The 24,758-nt window shown below is 40.7% G+C and overlaps 2 protein-coding genes across 2 annotated transcripts in view; both read left to right on the top strand.

Moving 5' to 3' along the window:
* Positions 1-3,389: 3,389 nt before the first annotated feature.
* On the top strand, positions 3,390-6,199 carry LOC117555407 (tripartite motif-containing protein 16-like). The gene has a single exon (XM_034230313.1). It carries the CDS (start codon positions 3,446-3,448, stop codon positions 5,075-5,077), a length of 1,632 nt encoding a protein of 543 aa, XP_034086204.1. The 5' UTR covers positions 3,390-3,445; the 3' UTR covers positions 5,078-6,199.
* Positions 6,200-8,761: 2,562 nt separating this feature from the next.
* Positions 8,762-24,758, top strand: part of LOC117555405 (solute carrier organic anion transporter family member 5A1-like) — a 40,956-nt gene continuing 24,959 nt past the window's right edge. The window contains 2 exon segments of the mRNA XM_034230311.1: positions 8,762-9,801; positions 9,803-10,439. Of these exon segments, the coding sequence (XP_034086202.1) occupies positions 9,487-9,801; positions 9,803-10,439 (952 nt within the window). The 5' untranslated portion in view covers positions 8,762-9,486.

Genomic DNA, 24,758 nt, shown 5'->3' on the forward strand with positions numbered 1-24,758 from the left:
TAAGTGAAAGTTTTTTCTGCGGGTTAGCCTGGAAGTTAGCCGTCCAGTGAAGGAAGACTTCCGGTTGTACTTTAAAACAATAAAGATGGATATATAGATACTTTATATATCCCAAATTGGGATATACGCAAGTACAGTGCGTTCGGCAGGGGACTCCTTGGCCTCTGGTTGGGAATTTGACACTTCCGGTTCCTGCTAGAAGGCCGTGAGTTTACGGCGTTCGTGGACCACAAGTCACTCAAATTCTACAGAGCTGGGGTCCGCCCGCCGGCAACGCCATCTCTCGTACATATCCGAGTACACCACGGACATCCAACATTTAGCCTCTCCAGAGCGGTCATCGGAGCTGTGCACGGACCAGGCCTCTGACCACGGGGTGCAGACCCTCAAGGCCTCGGACACAGGATTACGCCTAGAGGAGGTTGCGGTCGTTGACTCAGGCGCAAAGTTGTTGTGCGACTTCTCCACGGGCAAGTCTCGACCGCTAGTCCCTGGGAATTGGCGCCGAACTGTTTTTGAGGCGATTCACAACCTTTCCCACCCCGGCGGTAAACCGTCCGTGAAGTTGGTATTGTAGAAGTTTGTGTGGCAGGGGCTTAAGAAGGACGTGAAGACCTGGGTCGACTCATGCGTGGCCTGTCAACGGGCTAAAGTGCACGGCCATACTAGAGCCCCTTTCGAACTTTCTGCGGTTCCCGAGAGGAGGTTTAACCATGTCAATGTCGACCTCGTAGGTCCACTTCGCCCCTCTCACGGCTTCACCTACCTCTTCACAATGGTGGACAGGATGACCCGCTGGCCCGAGGCTATTCCCCTCACCTCGACGGCATCTTCTGACATGTCCGAGAATTCATCGGTAAATGGGTGGCGCGCCTTGGGACCCCATCTGACCTCTCCACTGACCGGGGACCCCAGTTTACTTCCGAGATCTGGAAGGCAGTTGCCGAGGGTTTGGGGGTCAAGCTGCACCACACCACCACCTATCACCGACAGGCTAACGGCCTATGTGAGCATTTCCACCGATCCTTTCGTCCCCAAAGAAGACTTGCAATCCTCATCGGCGGAGTTTGTGTATGGCCAGATGCTACGGGTCCCTGGGGATTTAATTCCGGATGCCACTGTGCCCTGGTCTGCAGCCAGGCAGCGCTCCTCCCTGCTGGAGACCGCTGGGACATTCACTCCCGTCCCCACATCGCATCACAGCAACCCCGCTATCCGGGTGTCCCCCGGGCTATGGTCGGTGGATTTTGTCTTCATTAGTCATGAGGCCCACAGCGGCCCCCTACAGCCCCCTTACGACGGCCCGTTCAGGGTCATACGACACGGGGACAATGGCCTGGTGGTGGACGCTGGTGACAGACCTGAGACCGTGTCCATCGATAGGATTAAGCCTTCTCATGTGGACGTTTCCAGGCTGTTGGAGTTGGCTCTGCCCCCAAGTCGGGGCCTTCCTCCCTGTCCCACGCCCCCCTGTTGGGGTGCCCTCGCCCTCGTGGACGACCCGCCCTCCTCGGACCCTCTTGTCCTTACTCGCCGGGGTCGGGTGGTCCTTCCTCCCCGACGCGAGGATTTTGAATATGGGGGAATTCTGGGGGGGCTTGTGTGGTGGGTTGACATAATTCACCCACGGAACTACGGGTGGGGGTATTGTTCCGCACGGACATTTTAGTTTAGAGGAACTTCCGTTTTCCGGTCAGTGAGTTTCCCCGGGCTTGAGTTTGTTTACATGCTGTTGCATGTTGAATAAAAGACTAGCTTTGTCTTTTGACACACCGCCTCTGACTCCCGTCTCTCGGCACTACAGAATATAGTATTCAACCAGCAGGCAAATAAGGCTGAACCTCCTCGTCTACCTAACTAGTTGTTAAGAGACATCGTTTGTGTTTGAGTTATGGATCAATATCTTTCAAAATAAAACCGAACATTGAAAAACTAGTCTTATCAAAATAGACTCTGAGAAGACATTAAAGACTGTCTCTACGGCTCTCTCTTGTTACTTCTAACGATAAGTTAAAAACACTTAAAAAGTGCAGTTTGTTCCCTTAATACATCCCCACGTTGACCAGACGAGGACTTTTATTTTGAAATTACTTCGGTGTATTCCGCCCTGCCGCCTCGCTCCAAGATCCTCTGGACATGTATTACTTTTCCCTTTACTGGTTCAAGAAAGATAAAAACAAATGAAACACATCCTGTAATACTGTATATACATTTTTGCTTAAATACAGAATGTGAGTAAATGCACTGAGTTTATTTCCACCTTAACATAATAAAATAGCTCTTTAAACGTAAAAACGATTGCTTGCTTACAACCAATACAGATTTGTGTTTGGCTCAGTTAAGTCACTTGAAGTTGCATTACAGGAAACATGGAGCACTGGTGGCTCCAAGTGGCAGCATGAAGGAAGTGTGATATGATATTTACTGTAAAATGATGCAAGCATTAAGGATCTTCTTTTTGTCTGTATTTAAGAAGTCACCAATTGGCTGCAGCCTCAATCTAGAAGACAATTTCATTGGATAAGGTTGATCTTTAAATGTGTTCACTTTAGTTTTCCCTCTTTTTTCAAGGAAGTGGGAAGCAGGTCATTTAAATACAAAGCTCCTTTTGTTGGAATAATCTTTCTCTAAGATCAATTTTTTTATTTCATTCTGGCTTTTACTATAAAAAAATATTATTTATATATAAATAAAACACGGTTAATCTTACTGTTCATTACATACGAGTTGAAAAGTTACTAAGAATCAAATCAAATCAAGTTTTATTTATATAGCACATTTATAAACGATTTTTGGTCGAGCCAAAGTGCTGTACATATAATAAAAATATTCTACAGTAGAGACACTTTACAGCAAATACAACAACACAGATTGTTCAGAATATCAGTATGAGAAACACGACACCCTCTGTCCTTAGACCCCCTGTCCTTAGACCCTCACATCCTACAAGGAAAAACTTCCGGAGAAAACCCACAGTTTAAGGGGAACATGGGAGAAACCTCAGGGAGAGCAACAGAGGAGGGATCCCTCTGAACATTTACTCTAGTACAGTTCTTGCTATTAAAAAAAAGTATAGTATAAAAAGTATTTTGTATTATACTGTCCTATACTTATACTCCACTACATTACAAAGGGAAATATTTTCCCTTTTGTTCAACTTAATTTATTGGGCAGATGTATCGTCATTCAGTCAGCACAAAGTCCTGTTGTCACAATGTGCTTGATTCCGCGAATAAGGAGTACTAAACACACCCTGTATCTTATTAAACTGTTACTCTTTCTGGAAGGAAGTTAAGCGTGTAAGCCCGTCCTACTTCCTGCAAATCTTGTTCCCTCCCCTTCACTGAAGTTAAGTTTCGATTTAGGTGAATCATAACTGTTGTAGAGAGAGTGAGCTGGCAGGCTATATCAACAGCAGACTGTCACTCGCTGTAAGGGAGGTATAATGTTGCAAGAAGGAGCTCAGCTGGACCAGGACGCAATTTGCTGTTCGATATGTCTGGATGTACTTAAGGAGCCTGCGACTACTTCCTGTGGACACAGTTTCTGCATGAATTGTATTCAAACCCACTGGGACAAAGAGGATGAGAAGGAAGTCTACAGCTGCCCTCAGTGTAGAAAGAGCTTCACATCGAGGCCTGTCCTGCTGAAAAGCATCATGTTAGCAGATTTAGTGGAGAAACAGAAGAAGACTGGACTTGAAGAAGCTCCTGCTGATCTCTGCTATGCTGGAGCTGAAGATGTGGCCTGTGATGTCTGCACTGGGAGGAAACTGAGAGCCTGTAAGTCCTGTCTGCAGTGTTTGATCTCTTACTGTGAGAAACACCTCCAGCCTCACTATGAGTCTCCTGCCTTTAGAAAACACAAGCTGGTGGAGCCCTCCAAGAAGCTCCAGGAGAACATCTGCTCTCGTCACGACGAGGTAATGAAGATGTTCTGCCGCACTGATCAGCAGTTTATCTGTTATCTCTGCTCTGTGGACGAACACAAAGGCCACGACACAGTGTCAGCTGCAGCAGAGAGGACTGAGAGGCAGAGAGAGCTGGAGGGGAGTCGACTAAACATCCAGCAGAGAATCCAGGACGGAGAGAAGGAGGTGAAGCTGCTTCAGCAGGAGGTGGAGGCCGTCAATGGCTCTGCTGATAAAGCAGTGGAGGACAGTGAGAAGATGTTCACTGAGCTGATGCGTCTCATGCAGAAAATAAGCTCTGATGTGAAGCAGCAGGTCAGATCCCAGCAGAAGAGAGAAGTGAGTCGAGTCAAAGAGCTCCAGGAGAAGCTGGAGCAGGAGATCTCTGAGCTGAAGAGGAGAGACGCTGCACTGGAGCTGCTGTCTCACACAGAGGATCACAACCAGTTTATTCAAAGCTACCCCTCATCTACACACTCATCCAGCATCCTTCCTCTGAGCTACCTTGAAGATGTGAAAGCAGCTTTGTCAAAATTCAGAGATAAACTACTGGACGTCCTGAGAGGTAAATGGACAAAGGTGTATCTGACAGTGGGTGATGTGGACACGTTGCTGTCACAACCACAGCCCCAGACCAGAGCTGGATTCTTAAAATACTCACATCAAATCACTCTGGATCCAAACACAGCAAACACACGTCTGTTGTTATCTGAGAGGAACCGAAAAGTAACTTCAACGCTAGGAGAAAGTTATCCTAGTCACCCAGAAAGATTCACCACACATCATCAGGTCCTGAGTGAAGAGAGTCTGTCTGGACGCTGTTACTGGGAGGTGGAGAAAGGTATGGGAGGAATTGCAGTGGCTGTAGCATACAAAGACAATGACACTGTAAATGAACAATTTGGAGAGAGTGAAAAGTCGTGGGCATTAGGTTTTTACAAAGGTCGTTATGATTTCAGACATAAGAAACACCAAGCTCCCATCCCAGGTCCTCAGTCCTCCAGGGTCGGAGTTTACCTGGATCACAGTGCAGGTATTCTGTCTTTCTACAGCGTCTCAGAGGAAACCATGACCCTCCTGCTCAGAATCAAGACCACCTTCACTCAGCCTCTCTATGCAGGACTTCATCTTTATGCTCCCATTGGAAACACTGCTGAGATGTTGTGAGTTTAAGAAGTTATTGAGAGGAAAAGAGGTAATCCTCAGATACTAGACAACTGTTGTTTTGGTAAATGCAAAGAGTGGTTGGCCCTTGTGATGCAGTTAGTTTAAAGATTTTGCAAATCATCATTCCGGCAATATTTGTTCAGGAAAATGCTACAAATGTTTCCACAACTGAAGAAAACCCCAAACATTTAAAGCACTGGACATTGTTTACATTTGTAGATTTTAAAATGACAAGGAAAAATGCTGGAAAAGTACTCAGGCATTCACTATACTACTTTATACATACTATATTATTTGCAGTAAAGGTACAAATGAAGTAGTAATTTCTCCTAAATGGTTCTGAATTGATGCATTAAGATGCTGTGCTTTTATTGTTGTATTCATGTCTCTATACATATTGTATAAACTGATTGTGAGTTTAAATATTACCTGTTTGAATTACATTCTGCATCTAAAACATGAAGCATACTCCATTTAAATAATCTTTTGTCATAATGATGCAGTAATTAAGTAAATGGCCTGTTGGGTAAAAGGTTGTGTATTATAGCATGCATAGAGTTGAAGCAGTATTCCATTTGAATACTTATACTCATTGGGTTAATGTTCAACGTGGCTTCAAATGAACTTTAATCTTCCATCCTGCTCACTGTGAGCTAGTTGCAGATTTTAAATTCCCCACCAGAGGTCACACTTTGCATGTTCTCCCCTATAAAACACTAATGTGTGCTTTGGTGCCTTTAACTTTTCAGGGAGTCTTTTTTTATTTAGATCCCTTATTTAATGTTTTGTTTATTGTAAAAGTCTTGAAAGGAAATGCAATTGATGTATCTTTCATTACAAATCCTCTTATCTAACACTGATGTAACATTACAAATGAAGTTTATTACATTAATTCTCTATTTGAACATCAATATAACTTTTGCTGCATGATTTTATTTTGTACTTACTCACATATATGCTTGCTATTATGTTCCTTGTTATCCTTGGTTTGAGTTAGGATTTAGTTTGCTGTGAATGCTGGGATGTTTCATCACATCCTGACCTAGAAATCAGCCCTGGTGAAATGTACAATATAAATTGTGTGAAGGTGATGATATACTTAATAAAATTACACATTTAGAAGCATTGTTCCACGTTTTTTAGCACCACATATCTAGAACAAAGTGTTCTTTAGGCCTCATTAAGTTGAATTTAGGTATATTTATTTAAATATCTCACTGCTAGAGTTGGGAGTATTCAGATCTTGTGCTTGAGTACAAGTAAAAGTACTCAGATCTTGTACTTGAGTAAAAGTAGAAGTACTCAGATCTTGTACTTGAGTAAAAGTAGAAGTACCAGAGTGTAGGAATACTATAATTCAGTAAAAGTCCTGCATTCAAAATGTTACTCAAGTAAAAGGCAAGGCAAGGCAAGTTTATTTATATAGCACTTTTCAACACAAGGCAATTCAAAGTGCTTTACAAAAAATGAAAGAGATTAAGAAAATGGCATTTAAAATCAGTCATTAAAAAGAAAAGCTAATAAAATAAACATTAAAAGAAAAAATACATGGATCAAAGTTAAAGTGCAGTTTAAGATATGAATAGTTCAATTAAAAGCAACGACAAAAAGAAAAGTCTTCAGCCTGGATTTAAAAGTAGTCAGAGTTGCAGCGGACCTGCAGGTCAAAAGTAGAAAAGTATTCTCATCAAATATAGTGAAAGTAGTGACAGTAAAAGTAGTCGTTGTGCAGATTGGTCCATTTCAGAATAATATATATGATATGTTTTATAATGATTGATCACTAAAGTGTTCTCAAAGCTGGTAAAGGTGCAGCTAGTTTGAATGACTTTGTATACTGCAGGGTAGCTGGTGAATTTACTCCAGGTGGAACTAAAGTCTGATTCAACACTTGATTATATTTCACATCATTCATCCACATCTGTAAAGTAGCTAAAGGTATTAAATACATGTAGTGGAGTAAAAGTACATCATCTACCTCTGAACTGTAGTGGAGTAGAAGAACAGAGTAGCATAACATGTACAACTATCTCAAAATTGTACTTAAGTACAGCACTTGAGTAAATCTACTTATTTACTTTTCACCACTGTGCCTAAATAAAAAAGAGATAACGTTCAGCCTCCTTTAAATCAGACCCGTCGTGCTTTTATTTTTAAGTGTTTCCGGTGTTTCCTGTCTAACTCGATGTTTTGTAGGTGAGTTTTTATTTGACATGAATTTTTTTTTCCGGCTTTTAACCGCATGTCCTTCCAGAGTTTATGGTTTAACTCGGACATGAAGGTTTAAAGAACCGTGTGGTCGCTCCGGAGAGACAGGTGAGTGAAGCGATGAGTCAATATTGTTGTTGTTGCTGTTTTATCCATAAGTGAACGTTATCTCTGCGGGTTAGCCGTTAGCTTGGACGTTAGCCGTGCAGTGAAGGAAGACTTCCGGTTATACTTTTCAAAATAAACATAGATATATAGATACTTCCCAAATTGGGAAATAAGCATTTTGACTGTCACTTACCAAACACTAATAACAAAATGACTCAAACAATTGAATACAAATACAGAATAAATAAAGATAAACCAATTAAAAATGTAAATAAACAATATATAAATATTCTCAGTAAAAATACCTATATTCAGAGACGACGCTGAAGTTGGCTTCCGATTCGGCAGTTAAGGGGAAAGTTAAGTGACATTTAATGTACAGCGCTGAGCGAACAATCCTCCGTGTTTGAACCTCTTAAATCGCTGCATAGCCGATTTATTTGGACTGGATTATCCCAGAGAGTCTAAAGATTGTTTATAACCCAGTTTGAGATTTGTGAAACCTTTATTGTATTTGTGAAAATACAAACACAGGTGGAAGGCTGAGGTTGCTGCAGCAGGCCAGGATCAGGATCAGAGAGTGAACCAGCTGGGCAAGCCTTTAGGCCTTCTTGTTTTCACAAATAGAATAAAGGTTTCACAAATCTCAAACTGGGTTATAAAGAATCTTTAGCCTCCGTCGGATAATCCAGTCCATATGTGATGAGTGTAGCTCTAGTGGTTTCAGATCAGGACCTGGTCTAATGTGGTCTACATGTGAACAAAGCACTGAAATCTCCCTTGTTTGTATTTTCACAAATAGAATAAAGGTTTCACAAATCTCAAACTGGGTTATAAAGAATCTTTAGCCTCTCTGGGATAATCCAGTCCAAATAAATCGGCTATGCAGCGATTTAAGAGGTTCAACCACGGAGGATTGTTCGCTCGGCGCTGTAAATTAAATGTCCCTTAACTTTACCCTTAACTGCCGAATCGGATGCTCTGAATCGGAAGCCAACTTCAGCGTCGTTATTCAGAGGAGTATCTAAACACTATAAAATATACAGAATACAATATAATCCTCCCTTAAATAACAATGTGCTCAACATATTAACCTAGTGTACTATTTAAAAGTAAGACTTGTTAAAATACAATATATATGCTGACATTGTAGTATATTAACTATGTAATGGTGAAATAAACATTACAAACATTGTGCACATTTCATATTTTCTAACCCTAAAAGAAACATGCTTTTTACCACAAAACGTATAATATCAGTGTTTTAGATTGGTTTTTTTTACATACGTCACAGCACAGCTGGAGTACTCAAATCAGGCTTTTATTTTGAAATGTCCTCTTCCACTCTCCCTTGCTAATCTCTGCAGCTTGACTTTTTTTGTTGTTTTCAAAACAGCGACTGAGAGCAGCTGAGCACTGCGGTGTTTCTGGGCAGCCTTTAGTATCCGAGCTCCCTTTCAGTCGCCTTTTCCTCGACGGCTCTACCATTTTTACCAATTTTTCAATTCTTTCCACACACATCTCCAGGGATTTACGCAGAAATATTGCCACTAAATGACAACTGGAGGACAGCTGGTACCATCGGTAGGGGTAGGGAGGGGGGAGTGATGCCCTTGACTTGGGGAGGAGTTATGAGGAAAAGGGGGTGCACCATCATCTAATGTTCCCAAAAGCTTTATTATAACAGTGTGATCTTTATTGGCAGGGGGGTCAGGGATGCTGTGCAAGTTCATTTCATCCCTGCCGGAGCAGAAGCGTCCTGCTGAGGGAAGCCATCGAGTGGAAATGTTTTGCATCTGCAAAGAAACCCGGAGCTCAGCTGGGCGAACAGATCAGGCCTGAGTGTTTTCCACCTTCCGGATTAAATGGTGGCAGAAGTGTGCATGACGAGATAACCAGCTGCTGTCCAGCCTGCACTGCAGATAAGCTGTGAGTCTACTTTTCCTTTTTTTTTTTGGAGGCCTCTTTGTGTGCCAGACTGTACATGTGGGAGTAGCTATACATAATGAATGTAATGGACAGCATCCCCTGAACTGTGAGACGCAGGAAAGGCTTGGTTATTCTTCTAACCCCTCAAAAAAAGACTGGAAATAATGGCTGACCACGAAGAAGCGGAGTTGTCCGAATCCCTGCAGAAGGATGACGACTTCTCCAGCGAGATGGAAGAGCCGGATATGGGCTATCGATGTGTAAAAAGTTTGCCTATTTTAAATGAAGAAGGGCCTCAAGAGGAAACCTTACTGGCTAATTCTGTGTCCATAACGGCGGAAGAGAGCGCTGAATTCATCCAACTCCCGGCCAAAACCGAGTCTTTTCCGCCCGAGTCCCCGACCAGAACAAAGAAGTCGGGGAAGTCGGCGCTGAACCGACCGAGTTCCTACATGGAGAACACGGAGATCCGAAGGAGTAAAAAACATGGCTAGAAGGAAGCCGCCGGCGGGGTTTTTGTCTTCAACCCTGGCTCGGTTTCGTCTACCCAGCAAGAAGTACATGAACGTAATCCTCCAGGACTCTCGCTGCTTCCTGTTCTGCATGTGTTACCTGACGTTCATCCAGTCGCTCATGGTGTCCGGATACCTCAGCAGCGTCATCACCACCATCGAGAAGAGATACAGCCTCAGGAGCTCAGAATCGGGGCTCCTCGTGAGCTGTTTCGACATCGGGAGCCTCGTGGTGGTCGTGTTCATCAGTTATTTCGGCGGTCGGGGTCAAAGGCCTCGCTGGTTGGCGGTCGGCGGGATTTTCATCGCTGTCGGAGCTGCGTTATTCTCGTTACCTCACTTCATTTCCCCGCCGTACCAGATCAAGGAGGTCAATTCGTCCGCGGGAAACGAGGGCCTGTGTATGAACGCTAACGGTAGCGGAAGGGTAGGCGTCGACATCACTTCCTGTCCCAGAGACCAGGAGGGAAACGAGCACAACCTGTACGTGGCGCTGTTCGTCATCGCTCAGATCCTGGTGGGCATGGGGTCAACGCCCATCTACACTCTGGGGCCAACCTACCTGGACGACAACGTGAAGAAGGAGAACGCCTCGCTCTATCTAGGTAAGAGTGTGTTTTGGGAGTGTGTGAGGAAGTGTGTGAAGAAGTGTGTGAGGAAGTCTGTGAAGAAGTGTGTGAGGAAGTGCTTAACATCTGCAGCAGATGACGTCACTGCGTAATCATTTCCATCTAGATTAAATATGAATCAACGACATCATGAAGAAGGAGAACGCCTTACTGTATCTAGGTAAGAGTGTGTGTTGAGGAGGTGTGTGAGGGAGTGTGTGACCAGCAGATGACGTCACTGCGTAATCATCACCATCTAGTTTAAATATGAATCAGTGACTTCAGTTCTGCAGAGATTGGTTTGAATGTTGTTTGATAGTAACTTCTATTGAGATTCACATCCAGTATGATGCAGCACCTGAAGAAGTGTTGTTCTAAGTAGTTGTGTCACATCTCAGAATAAGTAAGGACTCAAATAACCCCCCTAAAAGCAAGTATGGTAAATTAAAACATGAAAGGCAGGTTTTGGACCAATAGTTGACATCACTGTTGTTCCAAAGTTCTCTTCTTCTGAAACCATTAATATTGCAAATTCAGCATTTATTAAAATGTTGTATTAACATACAAAAGATTGCTAAGTGCCATTTTTTAGACACGAATAACCCTTGTATTGAGTCTAACACTGATGTTTTGGTGATGAGCATTTGGTGTTCCAGTTCATCCCAAAGGTGTATGATGGGTAAAGGTCAGAGCTCTGTGCAGACCAGTCCAGTTCCTCCACACCAAACTGGGAAACCATTTCATAATGGAGCTGGCTTTACCTTTTAATGAACATTCAAACAGGAAAAAGGCTCAACACAAACTGTTCCCACCAAGTTGGAAGCCCACTATTGTCTAAAGACACATTGTATGAAGCCGAAACACACACTGTCAGCAGCTGCAGATACAATGCAGGCTGGACGTATATTCACCATTTGACAGCAGTTGGCATTTTAGCAGCTTTACATTCTGCTTTTTGGGTTTCCCTTGTCTGTAGTGTGTTATAGGTTTGTGTGCATGTAAATGGTCTGCAGAGGCTAAAATCCCAAACGCCTCCATTGGACTCCTTTGTCTACTTCAGGAACATGGCAACATCACTATGTAACACTCGCGCTCCTATTGGTTATCGCTCCAACACATTGTACGTGATAGGCTAAGGGGCGGGACATCTCTAAGCGGTTGTCCAATCACAACAGAGCCGGACAGCTAACCAATCAGAGCAGACTGGGCTCTGGTTTCAGACAGAGGGTGAAAAGAGGTGCTGCAGCACAGGCAGTATGAGACGAATAAAGAGCTTTTTGAACATCAAAGCACGGAGACATGAAGAGACACTACATACTGATATGAACCTGAAAATACCATTTTGAAATCTCTTAAAATATCATTCTGAATGAAGTATTGTAGAGCAGCAAAGATATCCCCGCCTCCAAATAGTTTACTACAGACTCATTTGTTCGTCAAAGATCTTTAAAAACAACCCAAAGTCATGTAAATATACATTTCAATGATATTGTGAAAATGATGAATCCCTCCAATATCAAAGTCAACTTTATAGTCAATCGTTCAGTTTGTGTGTACAGACGGAGAGATCGAAATACCGTTTCCTACAATCCAGAGGAGTACAAAATACAAATATGTATACAAATATGTACATATACACAATCAACAGACACATTTGTACACACATTTAGACATTAATACAAGCACAATAATCAATATATACAAAATAACAGTCACTTCAAAAACTGTAAAACAAAAGTGCATTAGTGCAAGACTGTCCATAGCAGCGTGAATCATTGCAATAACGCATTTAGTCCCTTCCTTCAAATTCTACTGCCCATTAAAGGCACATCAGTAGAAAGGTTGGCACAGGAAATAGAGTTCCTGTAGCCACCATATTTTCCGTCGCCATGGCCTCCTCCGTGTCGTTGTGTCCAGATACTTCTGCAGCCAAATCAAATACCTAACCTTCTAACTTCTTCCTTCCCCCCCCTCCTCTTCCTTTCCCTTTCACATTCTTCCCCAGAGGTTCTCGCCCCAGTGCACTCAAACAAGGTACAGCCTAATTAGACCAACAAATGAGAGCGGGGTTATGAAAGAGAAAGGAGGAGTGGGAGGGAGGGTCTTATGTGCATTCCTGTCATTGGTGGTGTTGTTGAATGTCCCGTTGTGGTTTGGCTCTGATCCGAGTTACCAGAGAGAGGCTTTGATCAGTGGAGCAGCCGGTACAATGTCACCTGCAAAGTCAGGGTGAAATGTGATTGGACACTTTCCAGTATGTCTTTTAAAACATTTGAAAAAGGTGAACGTTTAGAAACCTATATTTGGCTTTAATCTGCAAACTGCACGAGATTATTAGCAAAGAAATACATTGTATATTCAATAAAATACAACAAATCCCATAAGTCAACATTATTCACACTTAAACACTAGGTTCAAGGTTCGTTTATTTGTATAGCACACAGAGGCAATTCAAAGTGCTAAGTTCACATAGACATTCCACACATAATAAAAAACAAAACAAAGAAAGACGATTCTTAAAAGCGATAAAATAATGGTTGCAGCTAAAAGTGCACGGTTACAAAAGACTACCATATGTGATGTTGTATATGTGAAACTACAAAAGCCCCAATGTGGAATAGTATTACAAAATAGTAAACATGATGATGATCCCAGTTGGAGACCCATAGTTGGCTGCTGGATTGCAAATAGACTCTTTATCTATCGTCTGTGCTATTTCATTTTCTGACAACACAACACTTAAATAGATTTTTTAGGCGACCAATTAAATTCTTGGATATCAAAAATCTTGGAAATAAACAAGGTCCTCTCTTGACGCTGTTCTTAGAAAGTTGAAATTCTAAAACGTTCCAAATACTTCAAAAAATAGTTTACGTCAACTTGATGCATCTTCTCCTCCTGCCGTGGGTTAATAGCATCTGAGGGAGGATTGGCACCACCAGGTGTTTATCTTGAACTCTTTAATACTTGCATAACAGTACTGGATGGAAACGTGTAATAATTCACATTTTCTTTTGCTGATTTCCTGGATTCTTGCTTACAATGAAATCTAGGCATTTGTGCTCGTTGGCAGTTGACTACCTGACTCAAGATAAAAGCATGGAAGATATTTAGTTTGCAGTTTGATTAAAATGCTTTTAGTTGTTTTAAACGATTAACGAGTCATTTTGTGCGTTTGTTTGCAGATTTGACTCTCCCTCTCTCTTCTGCCAGTGTGTCTGATATTGACCATGAAGTGTCACAAAGGGCTGACTGTACACAAATAGGCCTCTTATGCTCCTTAACCCACTTGGGTTATTATTTTGGTGGCAGAACATGAGACAAGCGGAGACAGAAGATGACTTGAATACATCTGCAGCTGTACTGTGGATTCAGCGGGAATGCCACAGAGATAGATCACTATTTGGCTCTTTCAGCTTCATCTCTGCAGACACTTTTAAAACACGGATTGATCAAGAGCTTACAAAAGGAGAGGAGGAATTTCCTGGCAGAGGATTTAAATGAAATCAGTTCGATTAAACCATTTGTCTCGTAATCCTTTGTCAGATCAAAGGCGTCTTCTCGGCTGCTAATGGAGATAAAATGCTAACCTGGAGAGAGGTTTAATATCGAGTTAATAGTGAATCTTAAGTCAGGTGGCCACTGGGAACAGAGCCATCGCAGCAGCAGCCAGACAATGCAACACAGTCAGTGTGCGCCCTGCCTCGAATAATAAGAACAAGCGACGTCATTCTGGGACAAAGCTGGGGTTTATTTCTGGTGATTTATTATGAAACGGGGAAATCCAACTGAAAACTGGACCGTAATCACACATGAGCTTTAAAGCTATTGGATTTCTCTCAGAAAAACAGCCTCCATATGTTAGTTTTCAGTCTATCTATTCTATCTAACCCTAACCCTATCCCTTAAAACCAAACAACCAATAATACCATTGCTGAAGGTCAAGGAGAGAAACCCTTTGTCTAATAATGATGTAAGATGGTTTAAAAGAAAGACAAACCTACAGACGGTGATTTAAAAAGTCCTTTAAATCTTTTAGTGATGTTGTTTCAGTGTGAATGCTAAGAGGTAAAGAAAGGCCTACTTTCTGCTTATTTTTGGGCATTACCACAGTGTGTTCGGTGCCAGTGCTGGTGGTACTTTACAACACACATTCTGATCCAGTTTGGCCCTGCTTTGCGTACATATGAGATCATGGCCCAAAGGCGTAACAGACCGCCATTAGAGAATAATTCATTGGCACAATATTGCTTTGTAACCCCAATAAGGGACGCTCTGTTTGGCTCTCATGCGGCCACTAGAAATGTTTATGTGCCAGCTCAGAGACGCAATATGTTCCTCACCAGTGCCAGTTTTAGTTTGGCATGCTTTATGTTGCTGCGTATGTGACCTAAGACCTGAGGTTTTGTCAGGTTATTTGGATCACTGTAAGTTGTAATCGAGTCGATTAAATCATACTTTACAGATATAAAAACAGCCCTATTTCTGGATAGGATATAGAGGCATGTGTCCAACCAGATTTCATGACTATATTGCATTTTTGAGTCCTATGAGAAGCTTCATTACATTTCATTTAGCTGACGCTTTTATCCAAAGCGACTTACAATAAGTGCATTCGACCAGGAAGACACGACCTTGAAGAAAACAGAATCATAAAGTACATCAGGTTTCAGAGACAATCTGAATTGTCCCTTATCAGCCTGATGTTTTCTGTTTGTGTGGGGGGAGTTCTTTTTTTAAATAATACTCATCCCACAAACATCAACACACAAGCTCCAGTAGTTGAGTTCATCTTTGTCAATGTTTGCATGTTCATACATCTCAGAGTTAATTTACAACAGCCCGTGTAACTGTGTCAATTGCATCATTGCTGCCATTTTCTGTCACTATATTTCAGGGATTTATTTGTTTTTTTAAGCTTAATCCTTCCTGCAAAGCTCTGATTGGTTGGTTTTTCCAAAGACAACAACACCAGACGTACAGTAGTTAAAACATTAAAGGAATCTGAGATATGGATGGTGATTCAGAGTTTGAAATGAGGTCATCATTGTTTTCTTGTTTTAAGTCTAAAGCTGTGGTTGCCCTGTGCCCCATTATAAATAATGACAAACAACATTAAAAAAGGGTCTGGTGTGAGAAACCTTGATCCACTCTGTGCTGCAACTAATGCTTATATTGAATATCAACTGTTTTCCAAAGCATTAACCCATCTTGGAGGATAGATGATGTCAACAAATGCAGTAAAATCGAACGGAAGAAGCAGCGAATTATTGCGTTTTAACAGGAATTGTAGCATTTTCTCTCAATCTATAGTTTAAACCTTTATTGACTTCATTAAAACATATATACTAAACTCTTATCAGGTCATTTTTTAATCGAGTTTAAGCATCTAATGTAAATACTGTCAGATGTCTTTATATTATTCTAAACATCACTCTACTATTGTTTTGCACTTCAGGTTAGATGCTAACTGCATTTCGTTGTCCTAGATCTTTTTATGACAATAAATGGTTGAATCTAATCATCTAATCTAGAACCAATCCCTAGGAGTTTATCCATTAAGTTTATTTTACCCCAACATGTAATACACAACTTGTAAACTGAGGACTAGAAACAATATCAATAAGGACTCTAAAGGCCCCTACACATCAAACTGACACCAAAGAACACGGCCCGACAGAACACGACTGTTGTGTCGCCTCGCGTCTCCTGCGTCTTGGCCAACAGTCACACCCGAACTCACCGCAAAGACTTCAGCCGACGGCCAAGTAGCACGTACGAACTGCGCATGCGTGAGTGGCAATAACTCTCCTTACCAGCAGGCGGCTGTAGTGTGTATTCGTCGTTCAAAAGAGGCAACCGGAATACAGACTGCGTGATATATATATACAAACAACACATTTGTAGCTAAATGCTCGAGCCAAGCAGCACAGGGATGAACTATGCCAATATTTTAACAGTATCCTCATGGACAGGACGCTCATCGACGGCCAGACATCTATCGACGGCCGAAATTGGCTTGGTGTATCCGGGCCTTAAGGCTTAGACATTTCCCTGGTTTAGCACAAATATTGATTGAACCTGGTCAGCAACATGTAGAGTGGAAAGGTTTTCACTCAGTTTAATTGGACGGGGCTTTTATCGGCTGGTGTGAGCAGACGGTGAGAGATGAACAATTAAAGCAAGGCACTTAAACAGGCAGAGTTAGTGGTTCCATCACCCGCTTAGGTCGCTAATAGCATAATGTATTCACTCGTGGTGTTGCCAGGCACTCTGGATGAAAGCATTTTCCAAATGGTCTATTGTTTGTTGACATGAAAAACCTAGAGGGTCTTAAATCCATTTGGGCCACTTCAGTCAGTCTGAAATGTTGTTTTGTGATCATAAGCTACTGAAACAATTGGTCAATCAATGGCACAATTACATTTCGACAACTATTGTTGTTTACAGCATTGATCAAGTAGAAATTGCACACATTCAATAAGCACCGATCTAGATCAAGCTGGTGGACAGAATAGAGTTGAAACCATTGGTAGGTAATTGGTAAAGGAACAGTTGTTTTCAAGACACTTTAATAGGACAACATTGGGGACTGTAGGCGTGGAGGGCTGTTAGTGTATTGGTGGTTTAAGCTATGTTTTAAATTATGTTGTAGATGTCCTACTTGGTCTATAGAGAGGAGAAATTAAGTGAGAGGATTATCTTTATTTAACAAGGACCGTGCATAAAAACACATTCATCTCAGAAAGAGAAGAGACGCTAGGGGTGTAACGGTACACGTACCCGTACCCTAAAAACCGAGGTACGTACCGAACCGAAATGTTTGTGAACCGTTACACCCCTAAGGGACGCTATATGACATATTAAAGCTAAAAGCTTATTTCCATCTGCAGTCCCCTGGCCGGTACACACATCACAATCAACAACATTAAAACATTTCCTAAAGCCAATCACACTAACAAAATACAGATATATATAAAATATAAATACAAGTACATTTGTCTCTTTACACTTAATTTAAACTAACACCTGAAATGACAGAAATGAAGACAGAAAACCAGACATTTGATTGCTTTAGCACATGTTGCTAAACCATGACTCTGTGTTGGTTCCTTGGAGGTTTACAAATTGTCTCGGTTACTTCTGTTTTTGTTAAACGTTATTTTGATGTGTTGTTGGAAATGTAAAGATGATTGGGGACAAAGGGACTTTTGGTATCTAGTTGACTTCATTCTCAGAGTTCTTGGAGTGGTCAGATTACATGATACAAAATATGTCAGGAAAATGCTTATCCATTCACAAAACATTTGGACTCTTTCCATTTAATTAGGCCTAAACTACTAACATTTAAAGAGGAACAGCACCTATTCTACACATAATGAATAGTCCCACTTCTGGTCTGTTATGTAAGCTTTAGTTTGAGAAAATAACCCCCCCCTTAGAGGCTTCATTTATTTACTGCAAATTCTGTGTTACAAATGTAGGGTTGTAGCGTTCAAAGGACAGAATACCTGACCACAGATTTCAGGAGAGTTGGATGTTGGCGCTGGATTCCCGTTGGGAAGTAGTAACGAGACAGTGTGCTGTGTCAGCAGATCGCCGTGACAACGCCCTCTGATATCCCATAAAATGTCATTGTGTCTCTCTTTGCTCCGGCCTGGTTTGGCCTCAGCTGTCTGTCTGATCGTCACGTGGCTCCTCTCTTTTAGCCCTGCTGTCGAGGGGAGAGGAGATTTGTAGGCAAGGCGAGTTCATTTAAATAGCAGATTTCAGCAACAAGGCAATTCCAAATGCTGTGCGAAAACATTATTAAATTACATTTTTATTTAATTAGCTGTTCGCATATTGCAGCCTACTTGTACCTCACAGGATATATTTTACTTTAAATGTCAAGCTACCGTACACCAATTATTTATTCTTTCACACCTGGGATAGAAGAGGGTCAAGAAGAAGGGGGGGAAAGATGCAGGAGGCTCCATGATCGCACAGATACAGACAGAGAGACAGATAGGGGCGAGCTGGAAAGACATGGCCCTCTGTGGGCCAAGAGTAGCTCGTATGTCTTATTGTTGTTTTTATTTGAAGTGGAGCCATGAAAAATTAGAGTTGCCTCAGGAATGCAAGCTTTGTTTCTATGAGCAAGGTCAAATGGAGACCACATTCATAACACTAGTCAAGATGACCTTACAGCCCGTGCCGACTGGAGTCAGTGAGGTGCTTTCCCACTACATTGACTACAAAGTCTTTGAAGATCTGGAAAGATTCACCAAAAACCAAATTAGTTTTTTAGTGACCAAAGAAACGGCAATGTTCAGATCAATTACTTATTTATGTTTTAAATAAAACTGAATATATTATTGTATTAATATCACTCTATAACCAGAATCCGTTACATAGTCTATCTGTTCATTTTGACTGTCTAAACTGTATATACTGTCAAACTAAAATGGTCCCGACGTCCTCTACAGTGGACATACTGTAACATTTAAAAATAAAATTAAAAAAAGTCTAAATTGCAAGATGTTTTTTTAACCCTAAATAGGAAATCACAAAGAAAAGGAAATTGGAAGACACTTTTTTTCCTCGGGTCCCAGGAGGATATAGTACACTATGTTTATATGTTCAGTAGATTGGTAAAATAAAAGGGTATTCTAATTTATTCTGTATATTTTATTATTTTTGGATACACGTTTTTTACTAAGAATATTTTGATTTTCAGATTTTAAATTGTTTCTCTTTCTCTTTATTTGGTTCGTATTTTATCCTATTTTTAAGAAATGTTGTAATTCATGTAGATTGACTCTCAAAATGATGGCGCGACAAAACAATTTATCCGTCCGTCTGTCCGTCCAAAATATAAAGACAATACAAATTAAAATACAATTAGCCAGGTATAGAAAACAATAAATAAAGACATATTTGCTCATTTACAGCAAGAATTGGAATATGCTTTGAGCTGCGATTAAAACATGCCCAGAGTTTTACTCTTTTTCCCATTTTGCTAAAGTAATTAATATTGAGCTACCAGTTTTGTAACTTGACCATATTTTGATATTTAAGTTCAAATTAGTTTTTATTTATTATTATTATTATTATTTATATATTTGTAAGCCTGGTTCTTGCTTAATAACAAAAACAGTGCAGTGTACGGATTGTTATTCAAGTAATTAAAAGGTAGCAGAGGTAGAAAGGTCTTTAACCTGGATTTAAAAGAAGTGAGATCTGCATTTTCCGGGAGTTTGTTGCAGATAAATAATAACTGAACGCTGCTTTTCCATGTTAAATGTTGACGCTGGGGACAGAAATCAGACCTGCATGATTCATAATATCAGAAGTTTAGAAATGTATTTGACCCTAAACCAGGGGGGTCAAACTCAAATACACAGTGGGCCAAAAATAAAAAAATCGGTACTATTCGAGGGCCGGACTGGTTCAATGTTTATTGCAGAATGTATTGAAATGAACTTATTGCACATATTAAACCTGGAACTAACACAGCTTAAATTATTGCCTATAAAAACATTAAATAATCAGTTGCTTTCATTTCTTATGGCTCTATCTGCAGCTTTTCCAGAGTCATTTCTTATGATTACATTTTCCCACAGGCCAACAACAGCTTCAACAAAACTATTCCCTCAAAGAGAAAACCAAACATGCCCTGTTGTCGTGAGAGAGAAAGTGCAGAAGGAAGCATCCATTGAACTCAGTGTGCTGCTCTGTGATGCTAGCTCAGATACTTGGCATCTCATCTCGGGTGCAGGTTCATCAATGTTTGGGCTCAGGCTCTGAGCGGAGGAGACCCTCAGGATGGAGTGAAGGTGTGCGTGCAATATACCGGCGGGCCAGATCTAATAGGAATTAGAAATTATCCTGCGGGCCGAAATTAAATCCACCACGGGCCTGATTTGGCCCCCGGGCCTTGAGTTTGACACATGTGCCCTAAACCATTCAGAGCTCTAAAAACTAACAGCAGTATTTGTAGCATTTACAAAAGTGACATATAAACCCATCTATTATCGTGTAGAGATTTAATGAAGCCTCAAACTAAACTTGACGAGAGCAACCCTGATTTATCTTTGTGATTTATGCTAAATGGATTGAAAGCTTACAAGTGTTCTGCTCGATGATTGAAGCTTTCAGCGGCTCTTTAAGTCATTTCAAAATTGCGTTTCACATTCATTACTTATTTTATTAGCTTTTCCTCTGATTTACCGCTGCCTTCGATATCTTTTTACGGCCGTGTCGTGCTGTGTGTTGCTGCCCTGGCAGGATTTACACTCATGTACTCAAGCAGATGACTACAGATGCAGTAACACCTGAGAGGCTTTCATTACCTTAAGGATATTTTATGATGTTTGGTCTGTCAGCAGGATTATGGCAAAACTACTTCTCCGATTTTCATTAAACTTCGTGGAAGGGTTTATGGGCCAAAGAAGGACCTGGGCGGGTACACATTTAACAGCAAATGGTTTTAAATTCTGCTATCGAGGTTTTTATGCAATGAAAATGCACATTATAAACTCTAACCCTAAGGTGCATGGAAACATACCAAGAAAAGATTGAAAGTAAAAAGAGAAAGACAATACAAAGTACTTAAGTACATAGAATCAGAAGCAACAAGATGTAAAGTGAGACTTAAAAGATAAATGAAGCCAGAACGAGAAAGTAAGGATTACATATGTACAGTACGGGCCAAAGAAGAACCCCTTAAATCTTGATTAACTGGTCGGACACACATTTATTTTTATATATATTTGTAAATAGCAAATGTATTCAATTCCTGCTATCGATTCAGGGTTTTAGGCACTGAAAATGCACATTACAAACCCTAACCCTAACAGCTGCATGGAAACATTCCTCGTTAAGACAGACTGTGAAAAGAACAAGAGAAAGACGGTAGATAGAGTACAAAGAATAAAAAGCAAAGAGATATAGTCCCAAGTGAGACAAAAAAGATAAATGAAGGCAGAACGAGAACGTAAAAAACAAGTAAATAGAATGGAAAGCAAAGAGATATAAGTATTATAGTGAACGAAGGGGAAGAAGTAAGAAGCTAAAAGATGGAGGACAGGTATCCGTCATTTCAGCGTGTTTACTGAAAGCAAGCATGACTTTGATTCCTGCTCATCTCTGTCCAGTAAACCCAACACTACACAGCCCCAGGCCTGTACAGTCCCACCGTCCAATGTTAGGCTCCGTTTCCTGGAAAACTGAACGGCATGTGAGCCAGAAATGGAAATATGTGAAGCAAAACCCTGAGAAAACCTGCCACTGAAAGCTGGATTTAAACATCTCTGTAGAGAAAAAAGGGTTTTATGGGTAAGGTCACAGAGAGGAAACCAATTGTAAATCCTTACAATGTGTTGATCCAACCATCTGTTAGTAGGTTGTTTTGAACAGAAAACATAAAAAAGACCATAACCACAATGTGTGTCCGAACCATACTCATGCATGCTTCTAATCCTCGTGAAACAATGGATAGAAAAAGTCAAATTTAACCTAAAATCTTTAAAGGTCCAAGGAGATGTTTTAATGTCTGCTTTGAGTGGGAAGCAGCTCTGAAATGCTGGGATGTAACTGTGATCTGTGGCTTTTTAATTATGTAAACTTGTCTATTATCTTGAATACATTAAGAAGGATGAAAACCAACTGACTCCCATTTCATTCGGCCATGATTTGCTCAGAGGCGAACCGTCAGGGCCTTCAAGGTATTCAGAGAATACCCTGGAACACTCAGATAAAACAAACAAAAAATCGATTTAATTATATAAATAAAATGTATATAAAATGAATAAATGAGAATCGTATCTGTGTTGTTGATCTGTAATATCACAGTGTTACGTTGATTTGTTTGTCCTTCTCAGACCATGCACTACGCATTTCAGTGGTTTGTGTTGGAAAAGAAAGCAACCAATCAGATCTGTTTCTGGGTCTCTGGGTAGAATATCCTTCACCAAGGTATTCTACATCCTTGATCGAATGCCCTGGCCGTTGCACTGAATGAGAGCGTACGTTTGGACTGACAGTTTGAACAACCAATCATATATTGATTTGTAGCCAATGGGCGTGTTCTTTCAGAGTTCCCCTCGGTTCCAGGGTATTCTAGAAGGCCCGCTAGTTAACTGGCTCGAGACAGAGGATCTAGATGAATGCGACGAAGCAATTCATGCCGTTTTATTGCTTTTAACGTTGAAATGACAAGTGCAACAGGTGAAGATGAAGTTGTTGCGGAATTGTTGTGAGTACCCTTTTCAAGACGACAATTCAGTGAAAAGACGGACATTGTAATGCCGCGGAGTGGGGGGGGGGGGGGCGGTGGGGGTGTTTGTCTACAGAAGGTCCAGTTGTGATAGACACGGTTCGCCACTGGATTTGCTTAAAACTGGGGCTGGGTATCGTGTTTTAAAAGGTCCTGTAACTCAAGAGGCAAAGACTTTACTGTCATGTGCTCAACAGAAATACAAGTTTTGACATTACACATCTGAAAACCTCAGTCTCCTGTCACGATGCAACAAAGCAATATACTTAACAAACAAAGACACAATAATCGTGCTAGAAGAAATAGAAATAAAACGGTTTAAGATAAAGGTGAAACAATGGTGCAAGTAAAACGCAGAAATAAGAACAGAATATAAATGTAAAATAGGATAAGATACAATTTCAAATGAATGTTTATTTAAATACTGTTCAGTGGAACAAAATGCAGCACATGATGATATATAAATACATTTGAAGTACAGTTATCTTCTTGATATGTACATCATATTTTCACCAACACTGTTGACTGTTTGTCTTACCACATTATATCCATCTTCAGATCAGATTAGATTAAACTTTATTGACACAAAACGATATGCAGTTTGCATCCAACCAGAAAGTGCGTAGACGAGGTAAAATGCATATTGTGACAGTATTTATCTCTCACGCTTTGCCGTCCCTTTTTTTTATTGAAGCTGTTTTCCAGCCTCTCGTCTTTTATCCCCGTGCTGATGGTTGGCATCCCGTTGCGTAATACGGCGTTCCCTCCTCTGTTAGATAAGGGATTACCCAGGATGCCGCTGGGTCTCCGTGGAAAGCCCAAGCCCTCAATCCCATCCGATGCTTTATCACCCCGGCTTTTCCTCGTCGGATGATGTAACCGTCTAATGGGGAGGGGAGAATATCTCTGCATCAGTTTAACATATTGATTAGTGTGCATGCATTAGGAAGAGAAGAAGAACTCCAAGATTTTACTGAAGATAAAGTAGAAATATGACTTTTTTTTTTTAATATTCAGTTTCAAGAAAAAATCCTGCATTCAAAATCTTACTTAAGTAAAAGTATCGGCATCAAAAATATACTTAAGTACCAAAATAAATATCAGTTTCTGGGGGGGGGGGGAATTCAGTGACTGCTTGAGTTAGTGATTCCCAACAACTTGTGATTCGAAACAGATGAATAAGCAGTTACAATGTCTGCCACTATAATACATTAATTAGCTCTATGTGTATCAATATAGGAACATGTACTTATTAAAGTGTCATCAGAATAATACAAATATATCTTGCTGTTATCCAGCCATGTTTAAAGGCTAAATATGTTTTTGTTCCACACTATCTTCTACAAAGTTTCAATGATAGAATATTTTGAAATCAAACAAAATGTACAGAAGAGGATTAGGACCACATGGGATACAAAGAAATTGTATTGTTCTGAGAAAAAGTCAGAATTATGAGAAAAAAATCATTAAACATTTTTGTGAGAGAATGCAAAACTAAGCCTAAGATTTACATCGACATAACTGCACTGTAGCTATGTACATATGACAAACAAAAGCCTTGAACCTTGAAACAATAACACGTTCATAGAGAGCAAAAACAAACCATCAAAACTTGGTCAAATCATTGGTAAAAACTTCAAGCATCAACCAAAGTAAGACATCTATTGTTTGGGAGCTTCAATAGCTTTGTGGCTTTTTTACCGTATATATTTTACAATGTACATTTAGAAAATGACTTATAAAGAACAATGTATGTTATGCCATTGATTTTGACCTTTGCTCCATTGACTTGTGACACAGTTGTATCAGTTCTTCCACAAAATGAAGTTTGGTCGGTTAATTTAAAAGTAAAAGATTAGATTTTAAATGTAGTCCCCACTGTAACTTCCAAGCTCTCATTTCATTTTGAAAATCTCGATATTGGTGTACTATAAATCCTCCACGAGGCGTTTGTGAAAATACTACTGATATGAGACCCAGTGCTCCCAGTGTTTCCCCAGGACTCCAGTGCCTGGCCCAGCTTTGAGTTTTTGGGTCACGCTACCGGATTGTTAGAG

The sequence above is a fragment of the Gymnodraco acuticeps genome, unplaced genomic scaffold, assembly GCF_902827175.1.
Source record: "Gymnodraco acuticeps unplaced genomic scaffold, fGymAcu1.1, whole genome shotgun sequence".
Lineage (NCBI taxonomy): Eukaryota > Metazoa > Chordata > Actinopteri > Perciformes > Bathydraconidae > Gymnodraco > Gymnodraco acuticeps.

What these genes read in the sequence shown, in the direction of transcription:
- LOC117555407 (XM_034230313.1), top strand. Translation starts at nt 3,446, where the DNA reads ATGTTGCAAGAAGGAGCTCAGCTGGACCAGGACGCAATTTGCTGTTCG.